The 13,542-nt window shown below is 37.9% G+C and overlaps 1 protein-coding gene across 8 annotated transcripts in view; it reads left to right on the forward strand.

Annotated features, from left to right (window-relative positions):
* The window catches only part of PLEKHA7 (pleckstrin homology domain containing A7), a 276,128-nt gene that overhangs the window by 256,347 nt on the left and 6,239 nt on the right, over positions 1 to 13,542 (forward strand). For 6 of the 8 annotated variants that reach the window (XM_073347395.1, XM_073347399.1, XM_073347397.1 and 3 more), the window contains 6 exons: positions 196 to 313; positions 1,126 to 1,205; positions 2,854 to 3,054; positions 6,552 to 6,716; positions 11,549 to 11,682; positions 12,844 to 12,986. In XM_073347395.1, coding sequence (XP_073203496.1) covers positions 196 to 313; positions 1,126 to 1,205; positions 2,854 to 3,054; positions 6,552 to 6,716; positions 11,549 to 11,682; positions 12,844 to 12,986 — 841 coding nt within the window. The remainder of the gene's footprint in view (positions 1 to 195; positions 314 to 1,125; positions 1,206 to 2,853; positions 3,055 to 6,551; positions 6,717 to 11,548; positions 11,683 to 12,843; positions 12,987 to 13,542) is intronic. The other 2 variants (XM_073347396.1, XM_073347398.1) reach the window with 1 other exon arrangement.

A 13,542-nucleotide genomic window follows, 5' to 3' on the forward strand; every position in this document is an offset into this window, starting at 1 on the left:
GCAGTCACTTAGCCACAGCCTTTAAAGTTTATGGACCTTTATAAGTTTTTTGCTCTGATACATTTTATAGTATACAGACTGCTTATGGAATGACAGCTATATGGCAACCTGGAAACACAAAGGCTCTAAGAAAACTATTTTAATTTGTCTGAAATCTGTGGTCTCACTTGATCAAATGAATATTTTTCTTGGTAGGGAGAGCTCCGTTCATGCATGAGTGAACCTGAATTAGCTACAATAGATGGTGACTTCAGCCAAACTTCACTTGGTTTCATAGGTTCTGACAGTGGATACCAGACATTACCTACCAGAGGTAAGCCAGAGAATTGACCATTTTTAAAAAGTACTCTGTGTCTGACATATTATGTATGGGGTGTGTGTATTTGTTACAGATTAGGGGTGCTGTTTGAGTCATTATCTTAAAGTTAGCTAAACAATGATATCAAGCAATGTTTTGATAATTTTGCCATAGAAATAATCAGCCTCTACAAAACCGTTCCCGTTTTTTGTTAGAAAGTGGGAGTGTACCATAACAGAAAAAATTAGTTTGTCAGAACAGCTCTTAAATTATTGTCTGACCCAAAAGATTTCTTATGTTCATAATGGCTTAAATTGTAGAGTTTTTTTAAAGTGAATCTATTCCGCCATATTGGCAGCCCTAGAGAATGAAGACGTCACAGATACAGCATAAGCAGAGTTAGTGCAATTTTCCCTATGCCACCTCCAGTCCTGGAACCACCTTAGAGGAAAGAGTAGGGGCAATTCAGTTTTTATCTCCATTTAGTCCTTGTCCCTCTGCTCTGATTGTAAGTACCATTTTGGGTCAGGTTTGCTGGTAGTTTGGTTATATTAACACTTGTTACGGGACTGAGGCTACAGACTTTTCATTTTACATGAGCTTCCAAACTGTCTTCAGATGGTACTGAATTTTAATCACTATGAACCATAGAATGAATTTGACTGGTGACCTAGATGTGAAAGTCCTGTATCCCATTACTGCCCTACCTGGCTGAAAATGTTGAGACGTGAACTGTAACAAAAATATATAATAGAAAATGTAAAACAATTTTTTGAAACACCCACCTGTTATCTGTCTCTTGAGCATTGTTTTGCTTCTTTGTAAAGGATTATCTGGATCAACTTCCAGACTGCACCAAACATCCACCATTTCATCGTATGCAACATTTCAAAGAGATAGCGCCAAGGTAACTTTAAATAAATATTTTGGTGACAAGCGTCTGGATCTCGATAGACAATATGCTGAGTGCAGATGTATTTTGCGTAACAGGAGCTGATTCTGATAGCACCCATGGAATGGAAAACTGTTTAAAAAAATTTTTTTACAGCTGTCATAGTAAGGCCTCCTACCAGTCACATTGCTAAACTGATTGGGCATGCCTAGAGACAGAAGTAACACCATAAATGAAAAAATTAGGGAGTACAGGCTCGGATGATTTGGTCATGTAAACAGTCCCGACAATTTTGTGGGTAAGAGGGTCCAGCAGATCAATAGTGAAGGAAAAAGACAAAGAAGCTGATCCAAGAAGAAGTGGTGGGATGTCATACGGGAAGAAGTGTAGGAATGTGGTGTGATAGAGGATCAATCAGAGTACTTTAGAGGGAGAACCCTTCTAGAACAGACCCCATTTGATGGGATTAATACAAAGAAGAAGAGACAGAGTTGGAACAACTCACTGAACTTGGTACAGATTCACAAAGGAAGGCCTTGGACCTAGTTAATGATACAGTGTGTTTATTACCTTAGTAGAAATTGCAGATGTCAAGGTTCCTCCCCCACTCTGAACTCTAGGGTACAGATGTGGGGACCTGCATGAAAAACCTCCTAAGCTTATCTTTACCAGCTTAGGTCAAAACTTCCCCAAGGTACAAAATATTACACCCGTTGTCCTTGGACTGGCCGCTACCACCACCAAACTAATACTGGTTACTGGGGAAGAGCTGTTTGGACGCGTCCTTCCCCCCAAAATACTTCCCAAAACCTTGCACCCCACTTCCTGGACAAGGTTTGGTAAAAAGCCTCACCAATTTGCCTAGGTGACTACAGACCCAGACCCTTGGATCTTAAGAACAATGAACAATCCTCCCAACACTTGCACCCCCCCTTTCCTGGGAAATGTTGGATAAAAAGCCTCACCAATTTGCATAGGTGACCACAGACCCAAACCCTTGGATCTGAGAACAATGAAAAAGCATTCAGTGTTTTACAAGAAGACTTTTAATAAAAAATAGAAGTAAATAGAAATAAAGAAATTCCCCCTGTAAAATCAGGATGGTAGATATCTTACAGGGGGTAATTAGATTCAAAAACATAGAGAACCCCTCTAGGCAAAACCTTAAGTTACAAAAAAGATACACAGACAGAAATAGTTATTCTATTCAGCACAATTCTTTTCTCAGCCATTTAAAGAAATCATAATCTAACACATACCTAGCTAGATTACTTACTAAAAGTTCTAAGACTCCATTCCTGTTCTGTCCCTGGCCAGAGCAGCATACAGACAGACTCAGACCCTTTGTTTCTCTCCCTCCTCCCAGCTTTTGAAAGTATCTTGTCTCCTCATTGGTCATTTTGGTCAGGTGCCAGCGAGGTTACCTTTAGCTTCTTAACCCTTTACAGGTGAGAGGAGCTTTCCCCTGGCCAGGAGGGATTTCAAAGGGGTTTACCCTTCCCTTTATATTTATGACAGCAGAGTTGAAAATACGCAAAATAGTTTAAAAGACAATAGGATAAAATCAACTGATTTACACTGAGAAATAGAGGAAGAGTTAACTTTTTTAGTATACTACTTATAAAGTATTAATTACAACATATGGTTTGATTACTTTTAACAGGAGAGACCAAAGAGTGCCTTGGAACGCTTATACTCTGGAGACCACCAAAGATTCAAGATGAGTGCTGAGGAACAACTAGAAAGAATGAAGCGACATCAGAAGGCATTAGTTCGTGAACGCAAGAGAACTCTTAGCCAAGGAGAAAGACAGTCTGTTTCATCTCGGTCTTTCATCCGGCCCGTTTCTGCAGACATAGGCTCAGTATGTTAGACATGCCTTAAAAGGACTAAACTAAAAATATGATCTGTCATATTTCTAGGAAGCACTTTCACCTGAGAGTGCATGATACTTCTACTCTAAATATACTATAGTGTAATACCTGTTTCAAGAGTGTGAATAACAAATGATCAATTTTTGATAACAAATAGTTGCAGTCTGTGTAGCTGGTTGTGCAGGTAAGTTGGTCAGAGAACAACGTGGCAAGAAGAGAATAGTATATATTGAAATGACTTCAGAGACAGAAATTGTTTTTATTGATTGGAACTGTATTTAGAAAGCAAAATGAAGTTTGTACACCTTTCAGATTGCTTATGACAGAATGGGCCTTTTAGAATGTTCTTATATAGTGTGTTTAAAATCTTTATAACTAGATTAGGAGATATATATGGTGATAGCAAACCAAGGTTTTTTCCATGAGGTGTTGACAAAATATAAATAAACTGATAATCAGTTTTAAGATCTAATCCTATTTAATGGAAGTTTATGCAACAGTTAATGTGTTTTAATTATTATAAATTATTCTTTAAAGCTCAAATGTGGAATATTTTAATGAGGCTCAAAGTTCAGTTGCTGAAGAAGAGGATTTTTTTTTTTGTTTGAGAATAAATGCTGTACTGAACAGAATTTTTTAATTATACATTTTGGACACTAACCAAAGCAATTCTAATTGGTGAAGTTATCTGATCATGTCATGGTATCAAACGAAGGATGTACTGTAAATGTCACAGCCACTGTAATGCTAGCCTTCCTTTTTAAAATGTATTTTTCTTTTGGTTCACTAGAGCCTTAGAATGATCACCTTATTTACCTAATTCATTGCACAAGATCTCTTGCTTTTAGAATTGTCACTCATAATACCTAATTCCTTCTTTTGTTTAAAAGAAGTAAAAAGTTTCTAATTATTTCAAAATAATTTCTAACTAGACTACTCAATTTTTACCAGGCTTAATTGCATTTTAGTAGCTGTGTGTCAATTATTAGCACTTCTAAATCCCTTGATATTACTCAATTTTTTATTCCCATTTCTTAAGAATCCTTCAGAAACACTAATTTACAACCCAATTATCTTTGTTTACTTCATCAAATAAATATGGGTACACTTCTTGGAGACATTCGTCCATGCTGGCCTGCATTTTGCAATCACAAATTTGCAGAAATGCACAATTTTGATATCACTGCCATTTTCATGTTTTAGTTAGCAAAACTAAACCTGAACTTTTAATGTACAACGCTAATATATTTGCACTCTTCTAATTTAAACATTTCATAATACTCCTTTAACAATTTTAATGAATATTTTATGTACAAATTTGTGTGCCATCTTGTTCCTTGCTATAAGGAATTAAAATGATCTCCTTTAGCTATTGATTTGTTTCATAGAGATCTCTTCCTGTATCTAGAGGGCTCCAACACACAAAAGCATGTTTGATAGCACATTTGCTTGTTTGCAGCCTTACAATTATTTAGTGGCCAAGATGGTAAACAGCTAAATATGTAATTAGTTTAATTGCTGCACAGTATGTAACATTCTATTTTAAACATACATTGTATGTGTAACTCTAATTTTAATATAATGCACTGGTTTTTTTTTAAATTCATCACCTCTCAAGTGTAGTATGACATTTTAAATATTGAACATAGGACATGGATTTATTTGTTATATAAAATGCCTTTTTAATGTCTCCACATCAAAGCCAATAAACATATTGCTACATAATAATGGTTTGATGTTTTTTCTTACCAATATAACAATATCTTGAAATTAATATTGTGTAAGTATAAAATATATTATGGCAATCAGTCCTGGTTGAATATGAGTAGAAGATTGCGTCTTGAGCGCTGTGTTTGTAAGAAAACGTATTTTCCCCTTTGAATCCTAAAAAAAGATTTTCTAACTTTTTACATGAGTTTTAACTGCCTTATAATTAAATTACATTTTGAATATATATAAAAACTACATATTTTTGAGTGATTATTGAGAGCTTGTGCATGAATAGGTTTAAATCAGGGGGTTTTTTTTAATATGTGTAACCTAGTGGAGTAAAAGTGGCTGTAAGCTTTAATCAAAGCCAGTCAAGAGTTACAGTACTTGCTCTTGTGCAGTATAATTATTGGAGAGAGATTTAAGAAAAGCAGATGTGTGAAACATATAGCAACATATTCTGCTTTCTACATTGTCAAATACTGGAGGAGTGCTTTTCTTGTTCAGAATATAAATACTGATTTGTGGGTTGAGGGGGTATGATATTTTCAGTTTTCAGCTTTGTAAGATAAAATTCCAGGGCTCCACTAATATGAATATGACATTGCCACCATGTTAGGCATTTGTGGCATTTGATGAGACCATAACTACATCCATAACGTCTTTTAGGCATATAAATTTGTATTAAGTTATATAAAATATGCCTAGCTAAGGAGGGGCATTCTGTCATAATTTCAACTTTGAACCCCCAAAACATGCTGCTTAATTCAAAGTGGTTTGAGAATTGGCCTGCTTAAACCCAGGGTTGTGAGTTCAATCCTTGAGGGGGGCATTTAGGGATCTGGAGCAAAAATTGGGGATTGTTCCTGCTTTGAGCAGGGGTTTGGACTCGATGATCTCCTGAGGTCCCTTCCAATCCTGAGATTCTATGATTCTATGATAGCTAAAAGTTTGCCTTGTAAAGGCAATTATTCTTTTGGTAAGCTTTTTATTGTGAGATTTTTATTTTTATAATGATAACCAATAAATTGTAAATTTTGGTTGATCTTATAAGGAGAATGAAACAATCTTTTTATTGAAGTTTTATGATTAAGATGGCTTTGAGGATATTTTAAATATTTCCAGGACCAATTGAATTTAATATTAGCATTTTAATTTCAGTTAATATATGTATCTGTGGAGTATTAGTTGTAATAATTACTGTGCACTTCTGCATAAGGTCTCTAAGGTGCCACAAGTACTCCTTTTCTTTTTGCGAATACAGACTAACACGGCTCTGTGTTACTCTGAAATAAGATCTAGTGTAATTTTCAGTCTGTTGTGTAAACGTCCACCGTTCAAAGTCATCCTATTTGATAAGATATGTATTTATGATGTTTATTGCTCCGTATTCTATCATTCTCTAAGGTCACTGAAACCAAAACAGTCTGCCTATGGTCCCCTTAATGTATGTGCACGGAGCACTTACTTCTTATTAATGGGACTTATGCACAGTCATCACAAGTTTACTTATTAGAGCTTAATACTGATCAACAGTTTTTTACAGCATGCAAAAAAAATAGTAAAATCTTATAGCACAGCTAGAAATCAAATGTAATACTAATAAGACTAACAAACATTTTTTTGCATGACAGTCGTGTTTTTTGTGTGTCAGTTATTTAAGAGTATAACTTCATGGACTCTTTCAGCAACCTAATATTAGAGGCTATGGTCATAAACATTTCTAGGAGATCTATTTGTTGGTATACACCATTAATTGTTTTGTATCTGTTACCAGTGGAAACGAGAACAAGAATTTGATTTGCAGTTACTCGAGAGAGCAATACGTGGAGAAGAGAAAAACGAAAATGACTGGTTAAAAATTCAGCCTGTACCAGTGAAAGAGATGGACCTGGAACCTCAAGATTATGACTTAGATATCAGCAGAGAGGTAATGCTAGGGGTATGTTGTTCCATACAGTATGTCTAAAATTCTTCAGTTTTTCTAAGTTTTAGGTAATTCTTCTCCTCTCAAATTCTTGTGTTTCAAGAGTTTCCCTAAAAGTTCCAGTTTAATAGAGAGTTTTATAAACAATGAAGAACTAGGCTGGTGGCCCTGTGCTGAAAGTATCTCACTTTTGGAGACCAGGATCATATGAGTGCTTGGCCTTATTAGAGAGAAAATGTTAAATGTTCGCCCTGTGCTGTAGAAAATATTTACAAAAGTTTTAGTAGAGGAAAATAAAACAAATTATATATTGCATATGCAGATTTCAGATTAGAGTTGAAAGGATTAGACACTGAAGGCTAATTTAAAATAGGAAGTAGAGAAAGGTATAGAAGAAAAAGCTACCTCAAGGAAGCTATCCAGCTGTGACTCATGGTTAATGTGAACTGGCACGACATGGTACAGCAGAAGAGTGAATGTCTCTTTATACTGGTCAGGAAAAATAAATCTTGTCTTTACTATAGGCTATATGAAAAATATAAATCAGTGATATCGGTGCCGGATTTTGTCAGCAGTTTTCATAACTCAGTAAAGCATTTATTTGAAATGCTATAGAGCCATCTGGTGGCTCAGAGGCAGTATAACATACTGTTGTGTACTTGTGGCACCTTAGAGACTAACAGATTTATTTGAGCATAAGTTTTCGTGAGCTACAGCTCACTTCATCGGATTCATTCAGTGGAAAATACAGTGGGCAGATTTATATACATAGAGAGCATGAAACAATGGGTGTTACCATACACACTGTAACGAGAGTGATCACTTAAGGTGAGCTATTACCAGCAGGAGAGCGGGAAGGTGTGGGGGGCGCGGAGAACCTTTTGTAGTGGTAATCAAGGTGGGCCATTTCCAGCAGTTGACAAGAACATCTGAGGAACGGTGGGGCGTGGGGGGGAATAAACATGGGGAAATAGTTTTACTTTGTGTAATGACCCATCCACTCCCAGTCTTTTCTTTTTGCGAATACAGACTAACACGGCTGCTACTCTGAAACCTGTCATAGTGTTGTGTGAAAAGGGAAATGAAAGAATCTGAAAGTATTTGTAACAGAATGCAGGGTTTTTTTGTAGCTGTGTTGGTCCCAGGATATTAGAGAGACAAGGTGGGTAGGGTGACCAGATGTCCCGATTTTAAAGGGAGTGTCCTGATTTTGGGGTGTTTTTCTTACGTAGGCTACTATTACCCCGCACCCCCTGTCCCGATTTTTGTTGCTGTCTGGTCACCCTAAAGGTGGGTGAGGAAATATCTTTTATTGAACCAACTTCTGCTGGTAAAAGAGAGAAGCTCTTGAGTTTACACAGAGCTCTTCTTTGGGTTTGGGAAACTGATTCAGTGTCACAGCTAAATAAATACAAGGTGGAACGGATTGTTAAGCATAACTAGTTAACACACATTTCAAAGGAACATTCAGAGTGAAATGGCCCATTAATACCCCTGCAGTCATAGGGAGGAAAGGAAGGGGTGGGGGAGCAGTTGCAGTAAGCCATAAATCCAGTTTCTGTATTCAGTCCATGATTTTTAGTGTCTAACAAAGTTATAAATTTAATCTCCCAGGCTCGTATTTTGAAAGTGTTGTTCAGATTTCCTTTGAGGATGAGGACTGATAAGTCAGATGTAGAGTGATCGCTTCGTGAAAAGTGTTCACCCATAAGTGAGGTGGTGTTTTTGTCTTTTATCATTTTCCTGTGTGCGTTCATTCAAGAGTATAGTGGTTGTCTGGTTTCATCCACATACTTGCTATCGATGCATTTAGTGTACAGAATGAGTTGAAAAGTCAGTAAAGATCCTTAACAATGTCTTGAATTGCAGTACATTGCCTGTGGAATCAGGAAGTTGTTATATCTTGATACCTTCATATTGGAATCTTTGCTGATAGAGTTCAGTTGGTATTGGATTTAATCTTTGTATGTGTGCAATGAGGAGCACTCCACTCCTGTGGATTTTGGGAGTTGGGGAATTCATGCCCTATTCTCACAAACCTGCTCAGCTCTACCCTGGCCCATTGGAATCCCTCACTGTACCCGGCTCCCCTTCTTAAATTGAACAGGAATGGAGCTCTACTCCTGTAGACCCTGAAAGGTGCACCACAGTACAGCTCCCATCATGCCAGTATTTGGAAATTGGCAGGCTAAGGGCATATCTACACTATAAAATTAAGTTGACCTCACTTACGTTGGCATATAGCCACCACAGTAATTACATCGGTTGTACGTCTTTACAGTTTGCTCCTTGTGTCAGTGGTGCGTGTCCTCACCAGGAGCACTTGCACCATTGAACTGTCAGAGTGGGGCATTGTGGGATGACTTCTGAAAGCGAGCAACAGTCGATGTAAGCAACACGGTATCTACACTGACATTGCGTTGACCTAACCACATTGACATTGACTCTACACTTCTTGTGGAGGTGGACTTATTAAGTCGGTGTAGCAGGCAAGTTATGTTGGTGGGAATGAAATTTTAGTGTAGATACTGACAGAGTTAGGTCAACATAAGCTTCCTTGTGTTGACCTAACTCTCTAGTGTAGACCAGGGCTTAGTGTGAACTAATATACCAGGGATGGACAGGAAGCAGCAGAGCTGGAGGTTCATCTCTGTTGACAGTGGCAGCAGCTGTGCCCTGTTTGGTCAGACCTTTTCTCAATGAATGATTTGTCCCTTTAATTAATTATATGCATATCTGATCAGTTTAGTGGTAGATACATAGTCTATGTATCTATGATACAAAGGTTATCATTTTTTTTTAAAATGTAGGTTCCAGTCTAGAAGTCCGAGGGGGTAGCTAATTCTCCATGCCCATTAGATTCTTGGCCCTGCTGATGAAATTCCTGCTAAAGGTGCCAGTTGTAATAGAGAATAGGGGTTCAATCCTCCACTCTAAGCCTCCTTTCTGCCTTTCCCTGCCTTCTGGGGCTGGCTCCTGGTACAAGTTAGAGCAGCCCAAAGCTGCTCTGGTCCCCTAGGGGGCTATTATGCTGGCAAGATTTCTGGAGTGCATGGGGTTCTAGCCTCATCCTCTGGCCCCTGGGGTGAGCCCTGTGCTGAGAGGGAGATCATAAGAGGCTAGCATAGAGCCATCTATACTGGCATTATGCCTGTTGAAGAATCCCCCATGCCATGGGAGTCCCCAGCTGTCCCTTTAGGGAAAATCTGTGGTCACTTTGCATAGTGAAGTGGCACAAATTTAGTTCAGCAGAGATGAGGATCTGGATTAAGGGCTTCTTTTTCTTGTGACCTCACCAGACCCTGTCCATGTCACCCTGGCCTCAGGCTCCCCAATACCCTTTAAGAAAACTCAGTCACAAAGTTCTGTACCATTGGCCAACTGACCTGCTGCTCACACTTAATAGATTTTTGCTTGTTTGTTTGTTTTACACTATACACTGTCTGGCCTATCTGCTTGAGACAGTGCAAAGTGAGCAGAGGAGCTGATCTGATCTCAGCAGAGATACGTTAGCAGGATACCTGCTAAACTCAGAATTAAGTTGTGTTAAAAAGTAAGGAAGTCTGATGGAAAAAGGGAGGTCTCAGCAGGCAGACCTCTGTGGCTGATTGAGGTTGGAGGAATAGAACTTGGTGGGTACTTCTTAAGATTATGACAAAAGGAAGGTAAAAGTCAGATATTTTGATTCTAAAGTTATTTGAGTTCTGAATAATATGATTTCTGTACTATGTTATTTGGGTTTGTGGTCGCTTCTGGTATACACTTACACCAATAGCTAGGGGTGCCCACTTGGGGAAAAATCAGGTCATTTTTCTTAGGCCACTGAATTGGGTTGGATTTTAACAGAGTGACCTAAAGGTGAAAGACTTGGGATCTCTTTACTCAAAACTCTGAATCATACAGTCCTCCAGATAGCTTTCAGCTGCAGATCCAAAGAAGTGAAGGACTTCCACTCTTTTCTTCATGTTTCCTTTACTCTTATCTTATTCATTTGTGTTCTTCACAAGCACTTTGTTATGTTTAATTAGTGTTGGCTATCAAAGTGCACTTGTCAATTTGCTGCTCGCTGGCTGGTTCAATATCTTATGAATGTGTCCCATTCAGCTCTGAATTCTTCAAGCAGGAAATCCGTCCAAGTTAAAATTGCTAGATATATTGCCAGCTGTTTTGCAACTTCCTAATTAGAAGTTTTAATCTGCATTATTATATTTGCATAATATGTGTAGTATTAGTCACACAGAGTGTATGTCTGTGTCAGATTGTCCCTGTGGCAATTTTTGGGACTCCCAATTTTTCAAATTATTATTTAAAAAAAAAACCAACAGCCTCCAAGCATTTCCTTCTTTGCTATTCATAAGGAAAGGTGGTGCATGCCTCAGACCCTGTAAAATACAAGCATTCAAACATTAGGTTATATTTGCTTTGTAGCAAAGGGCACCAAGAGAATCTCAGCTTTGGCCTCTATCAACTTTATACAGCAACTTCAAGCCATACAATTCCACTCTGGGCTCTGTTGCCTGACAGAATGAGCTGCAGACAGAACCTGTATTAACCCTGACTCCTCCCAGAATCTCCTTTACCAGTCACAGCTCTACACCAATGATTTACCTCCCAAAAGGAGAGAGAAAGTCAGAAGAGAAAAAAATCCTTAAGGGGCATTAGTTGAAGTTCAAAGGAAATGTTTAGAATCAGGGAAATACACAGTGCTGTGATGATCCATATCATACTCCAGTCAATGTGCACATGCAATTCCCATTTGGGTTAATATGTCTAGTGGAGAATAGCTATACCTTTGAGTTTTTGAAGTCCTAGCTGTCAGAAGTTACATTCTCTCTCTTTTTCCATAGTTGTCAAAACCTGAAAAGGTGGCAATTCCAGACCGCTATGTTGAGCTGGACCCTGAAGAACCTCTCAGTTCAGAAGAATTAGCCTCAAGACACCGTAAAGCAGAAAAGATAAAGAATATTCTTACCAGGTCTAGGTCAGATTACTTTTATAATCCCTCCTTTCTTTTAAATCTCAAACAACTCTATACCACAGATTTTTTCAGATCTAATGCTGATTATTAAACCAAGGTACAATGTATTGTGTAACTTTTATGAAAAATATACAGATGTGATATACATGATAAATACACTTCGAGAGGGATATGTGTATCTAAACAATATAGGAGGAGGGATTATCTACAAAATTCCAGGCATGTCACTGTGTGCGTCACTCTGAAGCCTTAAAATATCTGTACAAGAAGTCTGAAGTGATGGAAACAGCGACAAGCATGGCTGAAAGCTGTTTTTGTTCAGAATATCACTAGGTTTAATCATCACTGGGATTTGTAGTCTGTTACTATTCAATTGTTAAATTCTTAGCCATTTTCATCTTTTATATACATGCAACTTTATGAATTACAGCCATGTAACATAACAGCATGGGCTGCGGCTACTACTGTCCTAATAATGACTTTTACTTGTATGTCTGAGTGTTTAAAAGTATTAGTGAATCCTGACAAAATGTCTTTTAGGCAGGTATGGTAGGTAAACTGGGGCATGGAGAGGTTGTGATTTGACCCAAAGGCAGAAAGTCCATGTCAGAGCTGGGAATAGAACACTGTTTTCTATCTATACTACACCTTTTAGACACAGATTTTCAAAGAACTTGCTGGCTACTTAGAGCTGGCATAGACTTGCTCATATTGATGCAGTTGAAACTTTCAGCATCAAGAGTTTATCATCAACTCAAGTGCCTGCCTTGTCATTTATACTCTGTTTGAAGAGATGGGACCTGTAGGCCACTAGGTTGTGCCTCTTTCTCTTAGCGCTAACAAGTATCCTCACTATCTTCAAAGAAAAGCCATTAATTTTTCATATTGCTTTCATGTAAACAAACCTGTTTTCAACGAAGGGTTTTAAGATGTATTTGAGGCTGTGCATGAGTTATTGCAGAAGATATAATGACTATGTTATTTGTTTGTGGTATATACTGTAGTCACTGCATTGTTAGTGTATCTAAATCACTGTTTTGTAAAGCATTTTACAAAAGTCTGGAGTAAGATTTCTAGGGTATGAAACCAAGCTTTGTTCTGTGCTATACCATGGATTTTCGTTATGTTTGTAAACGTTAATGTTGTTTTTCACTTTCCCACTAGTATGCACAACCTACAGCCTACTGTTGCTCAGGACAAACACAACTCAGTTGATTTAGATTCACAGCTGCAGGAGCAGGAACGCATCATTACCATATCATATGCTTTGGCTTCTGAAGCCTCTCAGCGGAGCAAGGAGGTAGCAGGTAATGCTCTGTTATTTCTGAAAGAATGGCAGTGACAAATGTGTTCTTATTCTTATAGCTATCTACTTTTAAGAATCTATATGGTTGTCTGCTGAACTGCACTGTATACAGATGTTGCCACTATGATACAATTCTATTGACAGCCTTATTTAAAATTAGGAATCAAACAGCAGATATCAAATTCTACAGATACCAAACTAGAGAGGCTTGAGGGTTGGCTTTGAAAATTTGGGCTGGTGTAAAAAGAAAGGGAGATATCTCTCTGGTTATGATTATGAAGCTGAAAGCCTGCTATTGGTATGGGTGGCACTGATACATCTAGCCCGTCATATTTGAGATTTTAATCCCACGACCTCAAAACTGTGACATAGCCATTACTGAGTAGCCTAAATTACCATATTTGCCTTTTGAAGTGACAATAGTTTTCTACACTTATTTAAAACATTACTGTGAATGGAAAAAATGCAGAGAGAAATTGGTTAAAGGGAAACAGAGCGCTGACATTTTGTTTGGGATGTTGATAGATACCATCACTGCTGAACCTTGCCAAATGACA

This window comes from Lepidochelys kempii, chromosome 6 (genome assembly GCF_965140265.1).
Source record: "Lepidochelys kempii isolate rLepKem1 chromosome 6, rLepKem1.hap2, whole genome shotgun sequence".
Taxonomy (NCBI): domain Eukaryota; kingdom Metazoa; phylum Chordata; order Testudines; family Cheloniidae; genus Lepidochelys; species Lepidochelys kempii.